At 46.3% G+C, this 19,482-nt stretch overlaps 1 protein-coding gene across 3 annotated transcripts in view; it reads right to left on the bottom strand.

The window, feature by feature from the left end:
* Positions 1-4,539: 4,539 nt before the first annotated feature.
* AKAP1 (A-kinase anchoring protein 1) overlaps positions 4,540-19,482 on the bottom strand; it is a 40,525-nt gene continuing 25,582 nt past the window's right edge. For all 3 annotated transcript variants that reach the window (XM_035139254.3, XM_060268536.2, XM_035139257.3), the window contains 9 exons: positions 17,323-17,456; positions 16,319-16,445; positions 14,845-14,972; positions 13,372-13,549; positions 10,658-10,808; positions 10,328-10,395; positions 8,526-8,599; positions 7,826-7,891; positions 4,540-7,041 (listed from right to left, as the gene is read on the bottom strand). In XM_035139254.3, the coding sequence (XP_034995145.1) occupies positions 6,979-7,041; positions 7,826-7,891; positions 8,526-8,599; positions 10,328-10,395; positions 10,658-10,808; positions 13,372-13,549; positions 14,845-14,972; positions 16,319-16,445; positions 17,323-17,456 (989 nt within the window). In that variant the 3' untranslated portion in view covers positions 4,540-6,978. The remainder of the gene's footprint in view (positions 7,042-7,825; positions 7,892-8,525; positions 8,600-10,327; positions 10,396-10,657; positions 10,809-13,371; positions 13,550-14,844; positions 14,973-16,318; positions 16,446-17,322; positions 17,457-19,482) is intronic.

Raw genomic sequence — 19,482 nt, 5'->3', positions numbered from 1 at the left:
TGATTGCATTTTCTGGGTAGCCTGGCTATTCCTTTGAGACTTTAGTTCCTGAATCTCTCACAGATATTGATAGTTTGATCAGCTTAAGAATCAGTACTTGCCAGACTGCATTAAAAAAGGGAGGTGTAAGCCCCTACCTTCCAAAGACCATTGGAGAGCTTTTCCCATTTCCTCCCTCCTTGCAGAGACATATTTGAGGTCAATTAGGGAGAGTCCAAAATGGCTTCAGGATTACTCTCCTGTACTATTTCAGACACATGCCTTATATACCTACCTACCTACGCATGTGTTTGCCTTGTACATTTATGAACCTTTATTCTATATTTGAGCCTTCGAATTATTTTAACGATGGCTTCTGAAATCTTTAGGAGTTGAAGGAGAAACTCTCCTGGCAGGCCACAGCGACCCTTCTGGTTATAGAAGGGCCTAATCCTGTGGAGGCTGGCTCTGAAACGGAGCAGGAGCGCCATGACAACTCAGCCAACATGGCCTCATCCCACACTCTCCTCTGGCTTCTCTCAGGCCTGAAACTCTCCAGTAGTTTGATCCTTCCAGCTTGAACTCAACCACCTTGTCCCCCCCCCCCCTTCTTGGCCTTGCTCACCTGCTGCCTAGGCCGGCCTCTAAAGTGGAGCAGGAAAAGATGGCTGTTTGGAGGCTGACGGGCTGATCATCTCCTCAGCTCGGGTTGGGAATGGAGGATGGCTGAGAGTCAGAGCGGCCTTGGTAACTGGAAGGACCAGGGACCGGGCGGAGGTGGAAGGAGTCAGAAACTAGGTAGCTCAGGCCTATGAGGGGGGGAATACAAACTTAAGTTGTGGAAGGTAACGTATACTGCCTGGGTCAGGGTATTATTTAGGGCTTTAGGCAGTGGAAGACAGGAGTGCCTGGTGTGCTCTGGTCCTTGGGGTCACGAAGAGTCGGACACGACTAAACGACTAAACAACACCACACTTGATTTGTTCTCTCTCTCTCTCTAGGTTGTCAAACGGAAACGTTGGCCACATTCGCACCCTTTACTTTCAATGCACATTTGCCATGGCTTTCCACAAAGGATTCTGGGAACCTGTAGTCTGCTAAGAGCGCCGAGAGTTGTCATATATATGAGGCGCCATTACTCATGTGCTGAGCACAAAATGGCTGCCACGGGCAGCAAAACAAGAAAGGTGTGCTGGTACTCTGTACCAGTTGAGTGTGCGCTCTCTCTCTCTCTCTCTCACACACACACACAAAATACACACAAAAAAGCAGCTGCAATTCCCAGAGTTCACTGGGAAAAGGGATTTATTGTCAAACCACTCTGTGACTGAAAAGAGGAGTTACCTCGCATCTCTCAGCACCCTTTAAAAAATCCAGTTCTTAGGATTATTTATAGGGGTTAAAAAAAAAAAGAATAGCATAGATTGGGCCAGTACTGAACATTGGACAAGCCAAGCCTCCTTTTTTAGGAGTTTCTATGCCTGGGAGCTGGCTTTTCTTCTTTTTTTGGAACCAGAAGCCTGTTATTCGCTTGCTAATAAGTTTGGAAGCCATCTTTCTAGGGTCCCTGCTAACGGGAACGTCAATTCTCTGTTTTTCCATGCATCAGAATAAGCATTTTAGTAAATCAAGTGGCGTCAGAAGGGCTGGATTTGAAGGCAGCACCTCAGCACTATGAGGCCACAAAATAAACCTCCAAATGCGGCATAAAACCATTAAGTGCAGAGTTCAAAATGGCTGGACTTTTGATTGAGAGCTGCTGAGAGTGTGCTTTTTGGGGGTGGAGGACAAGTGTTCCCACCCACCCACCCATACATACATACATACATACATACATACAGGGCTGATTCAGCATGTAGAACTTTTCCCAGGATGTTTCAGGTATTATTTACAGCAGGTAATAGCTTTCAGTTGAAGTGCAACCTTTTAAAAAAATCTACCCAGTGCTATTTTTTCTAGAAAAAAATGAACACCTCCCTCATTCTCTAACATCTGAGTTCCAGCTGGAAAAAGCCCTGCTTCTACCTATCCCTTTCATGTTTTTATCCTCCCACCCCCACCCCATCTAGAATAATAATAATAATAATAATAATAATAATAATAATAATAATAATAATTTATACCCTGCCCATCTGGCTGGGTTCCCCCAGCCACTCTGGGCGGCTTCCAACAAAACATTAAAATACAGAAATCCACCAAACATTAAAAGCTTCCCTAAACAGGGCTGCCTTAAGATACCTTCTAAAGGTCTGGTAATTGTTATTCTCTTTGACCTCTGGTGGGAGGGCGTTCCACAGGGTGGGTGCCACTACCGAGAAGGCACTCTGCCTGGTTCCCTGTAACTTGGCTTCTCGTAGCGAGGGAACCGCCAGAAGGCCCTCGGTGCTGGACCTCAGTGTCCAGGTAGAACAATGGGGGTGGAGACGCTCCTTTAGGTGGATTTTCCTCTGTCTTCCCCCTCTATATCACACCTTGCTCAAGAAAGGAGTTTCACAACTGGTAGGAAAACACAAACACACACAATTCTTGCCAACCTTAAGGTGAAGCAAATATTCTGAGCCTGTGCAGTTTCACATTTTAAACTCACGCAGCTCACTTTTCCTCGCTTCCCGCCTTAGGCCAGTCACTGGCTCGCATCCTAACCTACCTTACATGGATGTTGTGGAGACACATATCATAGGCATCCAATTCTGGTTCCTTTAACCAGAATCTTTGCACTGCAAAGGACCATGGGATGTAGCTAATGTTAGCCCTACCCAGAGTGTAGACTCATTTAAATTAATGGACACGACCAACTCATGCCTATCAATTTCAATGGGTCCATTCTGCATAGAACTTAAGAGCCTTATCTGCACTACATATTTTAAGCACTATTATACTACTTTGAAGAGTCATGACTTCTTCCCCCAAAGAATCCTAGGAAGTGTAGTTTCTTAAGGGTGCAGAGTTGCTAAAGGTCCCTTATTTGCCTCACAGAATTTCAGGTCTCAAAAGTGGTTTAACAATAAATCCCTCTTCCTGTAAAACTCTGGGAACTGTAAGCTCTGTGAGGGGAATAGGGGTCCCCTAACAAATCTCAGCACCCTTAACAAGTCCCCAGGATTCTTTGCAGGAAGCCATGACTGTTTCAAGTGGTATGATACTGCTTTAAATGTATAGTGCTGCAGGGGCCAGAGTTGGATACAATGCCAATTTTCTGTTCCTCCAGCTCAATTTAGTAATCTCCAAGGCTTCAACCAATCTTAATCTGGCCTGGTTCTTGCATGTTCTAGATGCAGAAATACCACTCATGTTCAACTGAGCTTACTCCCAGATTAGTGTGCACAGGGGTCCGATTCCTAAGAATTATCATCTTAGGCCTGCAGCCATTAGGGTTGGGTGGAGACACTAGAAAGCATGGGTGATCTGTTCTCATTTTTAAAGTGAAAAAAAAAAGTTCAGTGCCTGGCAACTCTAGAATCAGGGAAGCAAAGTGATGGGAAAGACACTGCAGAACTGGTGCCAGCAAGTTGCCAAGACCAGGCAAGATGGAGAAGTAGGAAGCGACTTTAGTGAAATGAACATGCATTCACATATTCCTCTCTGGGTACCACATTCTGCATGCCTTGTAGCTATGGCTGCAATGCACTTCTAAACAGCCAAGTATATTGCTAATTTCACACCTTCAAAGCTAGGAGGGTGTGAGGGACAAGGGATACAGGGAAGTCCCTCCCATCTTAAGTTCCAGCCCATCACCAAGCGCTGGAGAGAGTAAGGAGAGCTCTGCCTCCAGCGGAGAGTCAGGAAGTGGTGTCCGAGGCTCAGGCAGGGTTGTGGAGCCCATGCCTCAGGTGGGACAGGAAGTTGGACGCACGGGGGGGGGGAGGCCAATCCCCCCAACTCCCGAATTGCGACGCAAACGTAGGGGGAAGAGGTTGGGTCTGCCAAAGTTGTGGTGCTGGAAGAAAACGCGCCAATCGCCATTCGGGAGTTCTGACACCTCACCTTAAGGATGCATTTTTATTGCTCTGAACACTGTAAATAATCAGCACTTAATAAAAGCCTTAAAAGACCATGCTGGAGTCGTTACTCTAGAGTAGCCACACCAAGCCCTCTGACAGAGGGGTAACCTGTTTAGTCTTGCAAGTTGTTGTTGGACTTCAACACCCATCAGCCCTGACAGTTGGCTGAGCTACCTAAGGCTGATGGGAACTGAAGTCCATCGTGTTTGCACATCCCTGTTAGAAAGGAAGAGACTGTACTACAATATTGGTCAATCTGTGGCTCTCCCAATGTTATTAGATTCCAATGCCCAGCAGTGATGATGGGTGTTGCAATCTAGCAACATAGAGGATATAGGGCAATTTGCTTCCCTGCATCCGGCCTCTAGCAGGATAAACACAGTATGTCAGACATGTATTGTGAGGTTTGTGAACATCCCATTATTCCATTCTGAAAAGGCGAACCGTAATACTGTAGGCTCCAGGCAACCTGAGTTGGGCCAATAGTTCTTACACCGTTCGTCCACTGCAACCACCAGACATTGTGAAGAAATAGCAACAGACCAACTGACACAAAGCATGTTTTTAGCAACAAGATTTTATAAGCAGAAATCCGAACACTTGTCAATAGTGCTCTCACTGATCAAGGAACTCTGTACAGCTAAAGTTTTGATGCTTGACCTTGTATCAAAATTGCAAACAGGCTTTAAAACACATTGCTGGTAACAGGTGGGAAGAGGGCGACATCGAAGATTTTTGAACCCGTGTAGTTTTATGGGAGTTTCCATGCTCTTTATTTTGTATATTTTTATCCCAGTTTTAATATGCTGAGGCACTGAAGACGCACCCACAGCCAGTCAAAAATGTTACTTGTCCATTTGCTTGCCGGAGTACTTTTGCATTCATGAAGCCTTGAAATTAAATGATTCTCAGGAAGTTGGATTCTATCCCCAGGGCTGTTTTGTTTTTGCATCCCCGTTTTCATACCATTTGTATCCAGAGCAGAAGGAAGTGTGGAAATGAAGGCATATTAGAACTATTTCCCCAGGTGCTTCACACACAAAAAAGTATACTATAATTCAGGGGGTGACAGTGGTAATGTATTCTAGATCTTCTGAACAAATTTAAGCAAATTTAGCAGCTGAGCCTTCCTTTAGACATACTTAAACTTTTATTAAGAAAGCAAATCCTAGAGCCCACATGGAATGGATCCAGCAAAAGGCAGCTACACCCAACACTCATTTTTCCATATAATTACACACAGCTTTCTGCAGCAGGGGTGGGGAACTTGTATGTAGTCCTTCAAATTTCACTGAACTCAAGCATGGCCAATGGTTAGATGATAAGCAACATCTGAAGGACTACATGTCCCCCACTCCCATCCTAGAGAATCTCTGAAGTTGCCCAAAAGCAGCTTCTAATGTGACCATTTGAATACAGAGACTCAAGTCTTTGAAGAGATAGGCAAGCATCTTATCAAAACAATTCAATACAAGTTCCTTGCATTTGGAGGCATTTAATTGTCGAACGTTATCAACTTGTTTTCACATACAAGGTGTCCTACAATATCTTAGGAACAGGAATTGTGCCGGATATTTTATATGAGAAGGCAAATCTGAAAAAAACTGTAGTTGGTGGTCTAAATACAAAAAGTAGTCCCAGGCTTCTTCCCCCCACCAGTAATTAATAACTCCCAACTCAACGGCCATGTTTAGATTCATTTATATTTTAATAGTATTAAATTAGCTTAAATTACTTGATTTTCTTTTTAATTCCACATTTGAAACCAATCTAAAAAGGAGCAAAAGAAATAAATTGAGACACACCACTGCAATATTAATTCCAAATGTTAACTTTCCCCCCCTTTATGTCAGATCTGTACAGCAAAAAAAGTAGCAGAGTCCATTGATTACTGTTCCTACCATACAGCAAGCTAGAGAAAAGCCATCCTGTACACAAGAGCCTATGAAGGATCCTCCTCATACCTTCTAATGCTTAGCTGCCAACAACACGCCCCAAACCGTTTTCTACCTACAGAGGACATTTTGGTGTGGCAAAAAAGAAAAAAAACTGATTTTCTTTGAGGTTCCCTTTTTAGTTCTCCAGTATTTTTTTTTCCTCTTGTACAAAATATTACAATGATTTTATATATATTTACATAGGGTTTTTGCACATCTAGAAAAACAGTTATGAATTACAATCAGGCTTGGCAATCAATTTTGTTGTTGTTAAACATGATCTAGGGATTTAAGACAGCTGCAGCTGTAGTGGTTCACTTAATCACATGATTTTTAAGGAGGTCTGCAAAGCAGTGTTTTCCATCTCTTGTGAAAACAGCTGTAATTTTAAAAAGTCAACAATATACTGTAATGAGCGCTATCTGTTCATTCAGTCCTTCAGCTTCCCAAAGCACAGCTGAAGACGACTTGCTTTTGCTGTTTGAAAGCACAGGTCTATGCCATGCGCCCAAAATTCAGATCGATCACCACAGGATTTTTTCCCCTCTTTTTGTGTCTGTGAGGGGGCTAGGTCTGAAAACAAATTTTACTTCCACATAGTCATCGTCTTCATGTTAAGGCAGCCAATTTAGAAAACTGGGTTGTGTTCAACACACAGCTTAAATTCTCCGAGGACAAGTGTTATACAACCCTCCCCAGACATTTCTTTTTCCCCTTCATTAAAGTTTTGTTTAGATTTTGCTTTTGGACCCAGATCGAGGTGGGGGTGGGGGGGGGGGCAAAATAAAGAGCTGCATTTTAAAGCTGCAGTATTTTTATGGCTTATGGTTCAACTCCTTGCTTTTCTGCAAAATGAGGTATGATAAATAGACTGTTTCCGTCGAATGAATACATCAAAACAGACTTAAAGCGGAAGTGACATATGCTGGGGCGGGGAGGAGGGAAGATTGCCAAACCCAATTCTGAAACAGTGCCAAAAAAAGAGGGGGTGGGTAAAGGATAAGGTAGGGAGGGGGAGAGGAAAGATTAGTCAAAGACAGGAAAGACAGCCAAGAACTCTCCTAGTAGCTTTCGATCCACTGCGCAAACCCTCTTTCCACCAAGGTTCGGTTTATAGACACCAACTGGAAAGGAGAAAATGAAAGGTGTTAGAAGTTCTGCTGTCCTGTGCTAAGGCAGAGATAAGCAGCCTACGAGGCCTCCCAGGCGTTGCTGGACTCCAATTCCCATCAGCCCCAGGCCTGCATGGCCAGGGGTCAAGGATAATGGGAGTTGAGTCCAGCAACATCTGGAGGCACCTACAGGTTCGTCCCCCCCACCCCGCCTCACAAGTTTACAAAGAAACTGAAAAACATAGGGTTGTAGCCAACTCAGAGTAGACCCACTGAAATGTAACAACTCGAAGTTAATCCTCCCCATTAACATCAATGGGTCTATTCCATGGCATGGTTAGCGCTGGCCTGCTACCCACAGCATTCTGAATACAAGGCATGTTCACATGCAGATTTACTAAACTATCCAACCTTTATTCTGATCCCCTAGCCCAGGCATCCCCAAACTTGGCCCTCCAGATGTGTTTTTTTTTGCCTACAACTCCCATCATCCCTAGCTAACGGGACCAGTGGTCAGGGATAATGGGAATTGTAGTTCCAAAACATCTGGAGGGCTGAGTTTGGGGGTGCCTGTGCTTAGCCTATGAAATGGCAATGCATTGGATTTGAGCAGTGGTGCCCTCAATACGTTGCTTAGCTGAAATCTCCACCGCCCCCAATCACTGGTTACGCTGACTGGGGCTGATGAGAAACATCAGGAGGGCACCATGTTGGCTATCCTTGAGTAGTTTCAATTCCTGGGCCCATTTATACATCAAAGATCCCGTCCCGATGCTCTATTTAGTAGCATAAATACCTCTTCTCCCATCATGCTCCACAGCTGTATTAAGGGCAAGCCTGTTGCACTGTCATAATTTGTCACCTGGAATCAGAGATGTATGTTAATGCCTAGCAAGAGAGGAAGAGCAGCAGCACAGAGTGCACAATTTTCCTCCAGACATATTCTGGTACGTTGCAACATGCCTAAAGACAGCAGAAGTGATCTTATCAGTTTTACACTAGCAATGCCACCCAAATCTGCAATCACCTGGCTCAGTATATGAATCTGCCTGGCTCGAAATGGCCAATGTATTACACACTGAGTGTTTTTTTTGTCTTCAAACATTATTCTGTGGCTCCGAATGGAGCATGAGCAGCGGTGGCTGGCAGCCCGGGTGGGGTGGCTGTAGCTGAGAAGGTCATGTAAGTGGGACCGATAAGGTCACATGGGCTGAGCCAAGTTGTTCGGGTTTTCTTGGCAAAGATGAGGAGAGTAAGGCATTGCAGCTGCGTAAGTACTTAGCGCCTAACTAAGCTGAAAAGTGTCTAACCTTGTTTTAAGAAACGGTCCTTGCTGCCATGATTTTTAGTGCTGTTGGAATAACTATATGCTACTCAGAAGCAAGCTCCACTAAATTCCACGGGGATGGCTCCCAGATAGGACTAGAGCCTTGTGCCAAGTTTCTCACAACAAAAGGCAGCACTAAACAATAAAAGCTCACAGCCATGATACATACCTGTGCAAGCAAAGGTGTACCTCTGGTCATTTCACTAACAGCTGTGTCCGCCTCAGATGAAAAATGATCGTCATCTTTCAGGAAGGAAGGGAGAAGGGTTATTCTTAAGGTAGCACCATTTTCCTGTATATTTGAAAGCTGCTCCAACACACACAAGAGATCCTCCTTGCACGGAGAAAGCTAGCACACCAGTACGTTTCCGAGCACAATTCAAAGTGTTGGTACTGACCTTTAAAGCCCTAAATGGCCTCGATCCAGTATACCTGAAGGAGATTCTCCACCCCCATAATTCTACCAGGACACTGAGGTCCAGCGCCGAGGGCCTTCTGGTGGTTCCCTCATTGTGAGAAGTGAGGTTACAGGGAACCAGACAGAGGGCCTTCTTGGTAGCAGCACCCCCTTGTGGAACGCCCTTCTATCAGATGTCAAGGAAATAAGCAGCTATCTTAATTTTAAAAGGCATCTGAAGGCAGCCCTGTTTAGGGAAGCTTTTAATACTTAATGCTGTAGTGTTTTAATATTTGATTGGGAGCCGCCCAGAGGGGCTGGGGAGACTCAGCCAGAAGGGCAGGGTATAAAAATAAATATTATTATTATTATTTATTATGTAATATGCAAGCACAGCATGGACGGTGCCACATAGGGGTGAAGGAGGAAAGGAGGACAACCCCTCCCCAAATAATATCACCCCCACTTCCATCACTAGACTCCTGCCATTAACATATACTTTTATTCTTCTTTCAGAGACCTTAACACGCGGGACATATAGTATCTAAATTTTGGTAATAAGAAGGAAATCAAAAAATTACTGGATTGACCGTATGCTCAAGAGGCATCCTATTCCTTGATTCTTAACATTACACCTGCCTGGCTGAGACGCTATTTGGGTTGGTGGCCCTGTATTAATGTGTCTTTGGTTATCACACAAACCCAACATGGAATTGCTAAGTTTGATCTGCTTACCTCTTGCCTTTGTGCTCACACACACACACACACACACAGCCCCGAAAATAGCAGAACCCAATCTGGTTTAACTTTTAAATGCATACGGAAAACTTTTATGCCAGCAAAGTTATGCAGGCCATTAAGAAAACAACTTTCTGTAACAGTTAGTGGACAACCTGCAACTTCAACTTTTTTTTGCATGGTTTCTATTGTACAACCCCTGTAAACCATGTTGGTGCATTAAAAAAACATTGAAACAGCAGTGTATAAATATTTAGATATGGTAGATGTGTTAATTCTCCACAAAATGGAAGGAGGAGTGCGCCCCCCCCTCAAAAGGTGCAGTCCATCTTTGACTGTGCCACTCCACCCACCTGTGTTTTTGCAAAATTGGCCTGCTATTGCAGCTGCACATGCAGTAATCCAGCTTGATGGAAGAGACAAAGTTATGTTTGAGAACAGCCCCTACCCAGTCCCTAGCCTTTCACAGGAAGACTTCAGGTCATGCAAGAGGGGCCAGTTGGGAATATTCTCCCATGCTTTCACTGAAGAGGGTCCCCATTACAGATACCACTAAGGCATGGCTCTTTAATTAACCTCGGAGGGGCAGCCAATCCTACTGGCTTCAACCTCCGTAAACAGCCCCCTCTCTGCAAAAATGCAACATGAGCTTGGAGTAGAGCCTGAGTGGGTTCTGCCGTTTTGCTGTTAAAGAGTTCTTACGCAGTTTGAATGGGTCCTCCCAAAACACCCTCCGCCTCATCTCACACCCCTAGACATGGATCATGCCACTTACACAGGCACAAAAAGCTGGACAAGGCCTAAAGGGAAAATCTTCCACCAGTGACTGACATTACCTGGAAGTGGCACTACGTTGTCCAAGAGGACCTCTGCTCCTTGGAAAGGTAGTGTTACAAAGTCAGACCTTAAAAAAAACAAAAACAGCAAGGTGAGAGATTACTAGAAAACAAGAACTCAACCAATAAACGACCACAGCTTGTTAGGGGCAGCAAGAGAAGTGTGTGGCTTGAGGGCTTGAGTGCTGAACAGGTTGAAAAGCAGCCTTCTCTGTGGATCACAAGTTCATCCCCGTTTTACAGGACAACTTTCCCCTTTCCTTAATAATGGGGGGAAGGGACCAGCACCCACAACCTGCCATTTCTGAGGGTAGTTCTTGGGCTGCTCACCTGATCTGCCTGAGCGTGTCAATCTTGACTCTCTCGTATCCACCATAGTCCACGTATCTGATCTCCACCTCAGTGGTGTCTTTAAAGTAGCCGATCACTTGCGCTCGCCACCAGGCACCTTCCATGCCTGGCGCAGCACAGACAACGCCAACTGCAAAGCACAAGATTGGGAAGAAGGGATCAAATGTGAGAAAACACACCTACTTTTCTTTTTATATAGAATAAACTATATTAGGGTTTATAAAAAGAACTACAAAGTTTAATTTCAGATATCTTTTTTTAATCCAAACTAAGACATTAATCTAAGTAAGATAAAAACAGAGAGAGAGAAAGGGGGGGAGAAAGAAATAACAAAACAGGAAATAGAAAAGGTATTAAAAGGGAGAGAAAGAAAAATAAGAGTTCAGAAACTAAAGAACTTCCAATTCTTCACCTGTCCACTATATATAAACAATATTCATTTCAACCACCCCAATATAACACCCAAAAACACCACTCTCTATAAACAAGCATTATCTTCAATAATGGCATCTAAGTGCCATTATTTTATTTCTCTTCTTCATGCAGAAAGTCTGAGAGTTTCCAACTTCCTGTCCAGTGCAAAAGCCTCATCATGTTCCCCAGCAATCACTTACCCACTTTGAACCTTTACAGTTTAAGCACCTGTCACAGATGGGTGTTGGCTACTCCCGAGTAAGCACTCCACACCTCCTCTGGATTTTCAGAGTTCTATTGTGCATGCTATATACAGTGGTGAGATGTCTCTAATCATGTCTGCTCTGCATGAGGCAGAAGCCCGCAATGGTGTCTCGCGGGCTCTGACCCCCCTTTTAAGACTGGGCATCCAAACGCCCCTCCTCCTGGCTCTATGGTTGCTCCCTGGTCCCAAACCAGGCTCCTGAGGTGCCGTTCTACCTCCCCCCTCTTTTCCAGTCCCTGCTGAAGCTAGCTCCTCCCCTGCTTCCCCGCTACCAACCTGGAGCTGAGCCTCCAGGACTCTGCAGAGCCCTGGGCCCGTCTTTACCACTTCCTGTTCCTGGTTTTCCCTCCCAGACTTGCTGCCCTCGCTGCTGCTCTCCCAGCTGGTGGAAGTAAGCAGAGTGGGCTGCTCTCTGCAAGCCCTCTCTCTTACAGCACCCAAAGATAAGGTTGCTGTTATTCTCTTTTAGGAGCAAACCGAAAACTGGGAGAATGACTCTCATGCTATTCAGTGCTAAAGGTAGAATCTAAAGTGAAGACTGAAATTAACTTGGCGCCTTAGCCTTTGGTTTGACGTTTTCCTACGTTTGCATCACCTGCAGAGACAATTGAATACGCTTCTGACAGCACTGGCACCTTAATGATAAAACCACTATCAATTCTTCATTCCTTCATAGGCCGTAAGTGGGAGGCTTATCTGTGAGTGGCTGGTGACCATATTATAGAGAACTGTCTGACTTGTTTGTGATCCAAAATGCTGCTCAGTTCACCTGAAATGGCTTCTAGAGCTCTGGGAAGGGGCTTAGCTCAGGGTGTAGAGCAGGGTTTCCCAAACTTGGGTCTCCAGCTGTTTTTGGACTACAACTCACACCATCCCTAGCTAGCGGGACCAGTGGTCAGGCATGATGGGAATTGCAGTCCAAAAACAGCTGGAGACCCAAGTTTGGGAAACACTGGTGTAGAACATGTGCTTTGCATGCAGAACATCCCGGAGTCGATCCCTGGCATCTCCCATGTAGGGCTGGAAGAGACTTCTGCCTGAAACCCTGGAGAGCTGCTGCTTATCAACATAGAGCTAAATAGACCAGAGGTCTGATTCTATACAATGATTTTCTGAATTGGCTCAGATTATTATGTGTGTGTTGTCTATTTTGTTGCTGTAAACCTACTTGTGTATAGCAATATAGAAAGGTGGTATACTAATTAAAAGTAAAATGAAATGAAATATATAAAGCAGCTTCCTATGGCTGTATTTTCAGTTAGAAAGGAAGGAAGGAAGGAAGGAAGGAAGGAAGACAGACAGACAGACAGACAGACAGACAGACAGACAGACAGACAGACAGACAGACTTCTGTTTGCTCCCTTGGCACCCTGCTCCTCTGAAATCAGAGCAGCTCAACTAATGGAACCGAGTCAGGACAGACAGAGATTTGAATAGAGAGATTTAGCAAGCTGCGCTGTGGCAATGAACATTTTAGGCATTTCCCAGCCTAAGGACTGTTAATTGTTTATTCTGTATATGCAACACCGGCAGCAGCCTGGAGGAACTAAACAAGAGGCAAGTGGGAGCATGTTGGAGAATATTTAAAGAAAAGTGGTGGTCTTAAGGTTAACTGGCAAGTGGGATAAGCCTATGCGCAGCAGGAGACAAGACAAAGATAAGGAAAATAATAAACGGGGGAGAAAATATAAGGAGATGTAGCAAACTAAGAATATGAAGTAAGACGTCAATGGAAGGTAAGTCAGGAAGTCTATGTAAGACTAAGGTATGACTTGTATAGATGTAATATGGGAAATGAATAAATAAATAATAAAAAACAAACTTGGGTGCTTTTTTAAAATTCTGCAAGACACAGGGGAGAGCAATGTTGTGCTGATCAAAGGCCTGGGAAACTGCAAGGGGAAAAGCTGTGTCTGCTGGATCCCTTTCCACATCCAACGCAAGCGGCTTGCGGTAAGAGCCGTTGATGGTGGAAGTTAGGCGCCCCAGAGACATCGAAAGGAGAAGCACTCACCCTCCACCGGTGTCGGCATGGTTGGAATGCCTGGTTGCGAATAGCAGAGGTACATCTGTTGGTCTAGACTACGGAGTACGTGGAAAGTGGGGTGCGTGTGCTGCTGCACAAACAAGTGTCCTGCGTTGATTTGGTTGACCACAATCACTTCCACCGTGACCCCATCGGGAAGCATGAGCTGTCGGAGAGAGAATGTGTTTTTCCACTCAGGTGACATCTTGGATTATTGCAACGAGCAGGTGCCCCTGAAGATGGCTAGGGAACACCAGTTGGTCCACAAAGCAGCAGCCAGGTTAATGGCTGGATTTCCCACTTATGTCTCATGTAACCCCCGTTTTAAAACAGCGGCACTGGTTGCCCATTCATTCCCAAACCCAATTCAATGTGTTCACATTAGTGTTTAAAGCCCTAAATGACTCAGGCCCAAATATCAGAAAGATCGTCCCCCTTCCTACAGGCTCTCTCAGGTGCTGAGATCAGCAAAGGGGGTCCTCGTGGTAGCATCTCCATCCTCAGAGGTTCTGTGTGTTTGTGTGTGTGGCCAGAGAGAGGGCCACAGGTCCCCCATTCCTGCTCTAGGGGGCAAATATCTTCCATTCCTGCCCTTCAACTCCAAACCAAACATAAAATTTTAAAAGTGCCTTAAAAACACACACACACAACTGTACAGATCTCCCCACACCCACACAAAGCCTGTTATATATGCAGGGCACACATTACACATTTGAGAACCTAGGAGCAGTGGTGTGTGGTCAGTGGACATAGGGCACCAGGCTAGTCCCTAAATGTTCCTGGTAAATTAGAGTATTGAAGTATTAAAAGTCAGGCGCCTCCTTCCCAAAGCCTGGGAACCTGCCCAGCTTAAAAAGGTAAAGGTAAAGGGACCCCTGACCATTAGGTCCAGTCGTGACCGACTCTGAGGTTGCGGCGCTCATCTCACTCTATGGGCCAAGGGAGCCGGCGTACAGCTTCCAGGTCATGTGGCCAGCATGACAAAGCCGCTTCTGGCGAACCAGAGCAGCACACGGAAATGCAATTTACCTTCCCACTGTAGCGGTACCTATTTATCTACGTGCACTTTGACATGCTTTCGAACTGCTAGGTTGGCAGGAGCTGGGACCGAGCAACGGGAGCTCACCCCGTCGCGGGGATTCAAACCGCCGACCTTCTGATCGGCACGCTCTATGGTTTAACCCACAGCGCCACCCGCATCCCTCTGCCCAGCTTAGGGAGGCGCAATGCTTGCGCACATGACATCGCCCTCACAAGCTGGCACCTCTGGCCCTAATTGTTCCGCTACAAAGATGTTTCACTGCACGCCACTGCCCAGGAGTCTTAACTAGAGAGACCTGCCCAAAAGGGACCCACATGATGCTGCAGCCCACCAACCAGCGAGTCTGACTCCTCCAACAGCTGGTGTCTCATGGAGCTCTTTAAGGTGCCCCAAAGATATCCCACAGACCCTGCACTTACCCAGGAGGTCATGGGGAGAGAATGCACTGGCAGCGGGGGAGGTGGTGGCGCATAAATATTGGTGAGGCTCAGGTCCTTGAACTTCTTGCCGATCAGGCTCAGGGCTTTGTCGACATTTTGCTGAGAGCCTTTTGGGGGGCGGGGGGGGGGGTGAAGGAGAGAAAAAGAGGCAGATGCTTAGGAGGTTTCCAGAGACAAAGCAGGAGATCAAACTTGTCTGCATCTCTGTGAGGCAGGGTGATTAACTGTGCTCGCCACAACAAGAGTGACTTGTTCAAGGCTGCACAGATAACAGGAGAACAGCTTCTGCCAGGCTACGTGGACCAACCATGTGACATGTAAGGGTGTAAGAGGAGTCCTGATGCATTGGGCCAAAGGCCCATCTAGCTCAGCACTCTGTTCTCACAATTGTCCACCAGGTGGGGAAAGGCCATAGGTCAGTGGTAGAGCACCATGCACACTGGAGCTAACTGCTTATTGGCAAGAAAAGGACCTGCACAGACTTGGTGGAGTGTCAGGCCTAATGAACACAGGAACTCATCCCTGGTAGGTCTTGCCCCCCTGGATCAGGCGACGAGACTAAAGGTCCCTAAGGTCCCTGCCTCCCCACAGCTGTCTCCTCCTCTCCAGGGTTTTCTCCAAGTGACTCAAGACTGCACCTGCATGCCTGTCTTTCCTCCGCTCGCTTCATGCCTCTTCTGGTTCTGGGGAAGGGAGCTTGTCACAGCAGGACGGAGAGACACCCGTGACTCTTCAGCAGCCTGACTCATCTCTGCCTCTTGGCCTCCCTCATCCCACTCGCCAGCTTCAGCTTCTGCCTCTTGACTTCTCTCTGTCACCAACTCTCCTCCCTCACTGAGCCCTGGTACCTGTCAACTTCCGACACCACCTCCTCCCTCTGACCACTCATCGTTGTCCCACCACCACTGCCTGTGTCCTGAACCTTCTTCCCTTGGGAGTTCCCCAGCCGGTTCCTCCCACTATTCCTCTGCATCCAACCAACCCATGACACCTGGGAGAAAATCCTTGTCTGAAATCCTAAAGAGCCATTGCTAGTTTGTGTAGACCAGGCATCCCCAAACTTCGGCCCTCCAGATGTTTTGGGCTACAATCCCCATCATCCCTGACCACTGGCCTGTTAGCTAGGGATCATGGGAGTTGTAAGCCAAAACATCTGGAGGGCTGCAGTTTGGGGATGCCTGGTGTAGACAATGCTGAGCTAGGTGGATCAATAGCCCAAAAGGCAGCTTTCTATGTTCCTAGATGTCCTCAAGGGAAGCCCCACAAGCAGAACCTGAGCACAGCAGCCCTCTCCGCACCTGGGATTCCCCCTGCAACTGGTGTGCAGAGGCATACTGCTTCCAACAGGGGACCCATGGAAAGGCAGCTGCCTAGGCACAACCTCTTGGTTAGACGCCCCGCAAGAGACCCAGCCAAACCACTCACTCAGCCATCTGCCATCCCACCCACTCACCTTCTATATGGCAGATCTGGAAGTCCTGGGTGTAAGGTAGCGTGGAAATGTAGATTTTGGCACCGGACGTTTGTTTCAAGAAGCTGACATACCTCCCCTGCTTCCCAATCAGCCGTCCGACTAAATGCTGCAGGAAACAAAAACAGCATGAAGGAACGTTCTGTGCACAGAAGCAAGCTGAAGTCGGTGGGTCCTGGCTGAACGTTATGAAAACCTTCTTGAAGTGAATAGCAGCTGACGCAGTGGGACCTGTTTGGGGTCTCCCTCACTGGAGGTCTCCAAGCAGAGGTTGGAGCACCACCTGTCAGGCTGAAGCTCCATCTCAAAAGAGTTTGCTGCATCAAGGAATGGGTTTGAGGAAGAGTCATAGCTCAGCATACAGAGCTTCAGCTTTTCTGGCCCCAGGTCCATTTTCCAGCATCTCCAGGGAGGGCTGGGAGAGACTCCCTTCATGAAGCCTGGGAGACCTGCTGCCAAGCCCGTGTCAACAACGCTGAGCTAGATCAGATCGGATCCCTTCTGAGGTTTGAAGTCAGGAGAAATGACTAGATGGGAGGCTCTGTCAGCTACTCTTCCACCTTTCTACACTAGCCAGCCACTCCCCTCCGGGATGAGCTTCTTCAGGCTGCAGTGAGACACCCAAAGGAGCCCCTCACCACCACCTGTCTACTTCTCTATCTTTTTAAACGCCTTGAGCAAAACTGTCTCCAGGAATTCTCCTCCAACCTGCTCTCATATGGGCCCTGAAAGCTCCCCCAAAATCCCAGTTGCTTGTACAAACGCTTCCATGTCTAAACACACACACGCTCATCCACAAGTCCTCAGGGAGAGAGGATTAATATGAAGATGTATTCAACAATTCCTGCTTGGCATGTCTTATAAGTTTCCGTTACGTCTGAACAATTCTGCATTGATACAGCCATGTGTAAATATAGTCAACATGCTTTCAGGTGTGAAGCAAGACTTTGGTTAGGCCAGATTCCACCAGAAATGTGGGGCATTACCTTTGGTACCTCGATCTCCCAGATAACAAGCTCTGTCTTATTAGAATCTGCTCCGGTCTTCGAATGCTGGCAGCTGTCCTTATTTCTGTGGGCACAGCCAATGTCCACTGAATCCATGCTATTTACATCCGAACCTACAAAGAGAGATGAGTTACGCAGCTCTGAGGCACGTTACAGAACCTTATACATAAATAAGTAAGTTTGAAATATGAGGAAGTATTCAGAGCCGGGGCGAAACTACACACTTAGCAGGAGTTCTGAAACGGGATCCTCCTAATTCTACAAAGCAAGGTGAGGGAAAGGGGGGGTCTTTCCATTCGTGGCACACCATACATTTAAAGCACCCCTCCCCTCTATAACACACACACACACACACACACACACACACACACACACACACACGGGAATTGTCTCATTGTGTTGTATGCAGACAAGGCCTACTCAGAAGAATAGACCCAATGAAATTTATGGGCCTAGGTTAGCCATATCCATTAATTTCAATGGGTCTACTCTTGAGTGGGGCTAGCACTGGATACAACCCTCTGCGAGAGGTGAGCTACAGCTCCCAGGATTCTTTGCAGGGGGTGGAATGTGCTTTAAATGTATAGCTTATGTATAGCCTGCGTCTTCCCACATGCATGCTCCCGAGAGTGAACATTCAAGAACCCATAGGGCCCTTACAAATTTTCCACTTTGCTACTGAAAGAAACCCAGGTGAGGAATGATTTGGCATAGACTCATGGAGTGGAAGACCCCCATCCCAAAACAGCCTAAGCCAGGGTGTTCATTGCCTTCAACAAACACAGCCATCAATACAGCATTAAACACTAGAAACCAAGCCTGAAGTTCTACACCAGGCATCCCCAAACTGCGGCCCTCCAGATGTTTTGGCCTACAACTCCCATGATCCCTAGCTAACAGGACCAGTGGTCGGGGAAGATGGGAATTGTAGTCCAAAACATCTGGAGGGCCGAAGTTTGGGGATGCCTGTTCTACACTCATTTAGATAATGTGACCCTACTGCCTTCCTGGTGCTTGTGGACTACAAATCCCATCAGCTGGGGCTGATGAGAGTTGGGTGACCAACAATAGATAGAAGAAGGCTTCAGGCTAGCTGCCCCTTGTGTCTAAGAGAAAGGCAATATTGCAAGAGGTTTGCGTGGGTTCACAAATACAAAACAAAAACTCCTCTAAAGTCATCTTGAGTTTAAGGACTGTTCACGCTAACCCACCTTGATAATTCTAGTAAATCTAACATATACACATACTTTACAGCAGAGTGAACAAGTTCTGTGGGGCCTCCTGAACTGCCAGTTCTATCTATAAATATAAATAAACACCATTCAGCACAAGGGGAGCTTTTAAGAATAGATCAGGGTCCTGACCTCTACGAAAGATCTTGCAGGTGAGGGGAGATGGAACACCCAACAATACGTTATCCTCATCATCAACAACAATTATAAAAACCGATTAATTTACATACCGCTTAAAAGCCAAATGGAGCTTCTATGCAGTTTACAAGTACAAAACCAATCACACAGAAAATTAAAAAAATAAAGCCATGTCATTAAAATATGCTACTGGGGGGGGGGGGGAATCATCAAAACATGCATGGTTACAGCATCCGTGCTGGCTTTCTGCCCTTTTCCAGGCCCAATTCAAAGTGCTGGTATTAACGTTTCAAAGCCCTGTACAGCTCAGGGCCAGGTTACTTGAAGGATCATATCCCTCCAGATATACCTGCCCAGACTTCAGTATCATCTTCAGAGGCCTTTCTCCATATGCCCATTCCAACCTGGGGCATGTAGGTGACTAATGAGGAGTGGGCCTTTTTGGTGGTAGCATCCTGGTTGTGAAGTGCCCTCCCTAGAGAATCTTAAGAGTGCTTTAACAGTTTTAGAATGCTTGCATTCTGTTTTTAAATTGTGGACACGTCTGCCCTCCTGGGCTCCTTCCGAAAGGATATAGAGTCAACAAACATACATACATCAGGAAAGCACCATGACAGCTCCTCCGACAACAGTGGTTCCACTTAGTTATCAGGCCTAACAATAACTGAAAGAGCCAAGCTCCATTTTAAAGCTATTTAAGCTGCCTCCACATCTCACAATAGCAAACCTGACACATTCATGACAAGCTGAGAATAGCAGGACTTTTCGG

Source organism: Zootoca vivipara, chromosome 14, assembly GCF_965207765.1.
Source record: "Zootoca vivipara chromosome 14, rZooViv2.hap1.1, whole genome shotgun sequence".
Taxonomy (NCBI): Eukaryota; Metazoa; Chordata; class Lepidosauria; order Squamata; family Lacertidae; genus Zootoca; species Zootoca vivipara.
The sequence above is the reverse complement of the archived record's forward strand: the minus strand, read 5'-3'. Positions and strand labels throughout refer to the sequence as shown.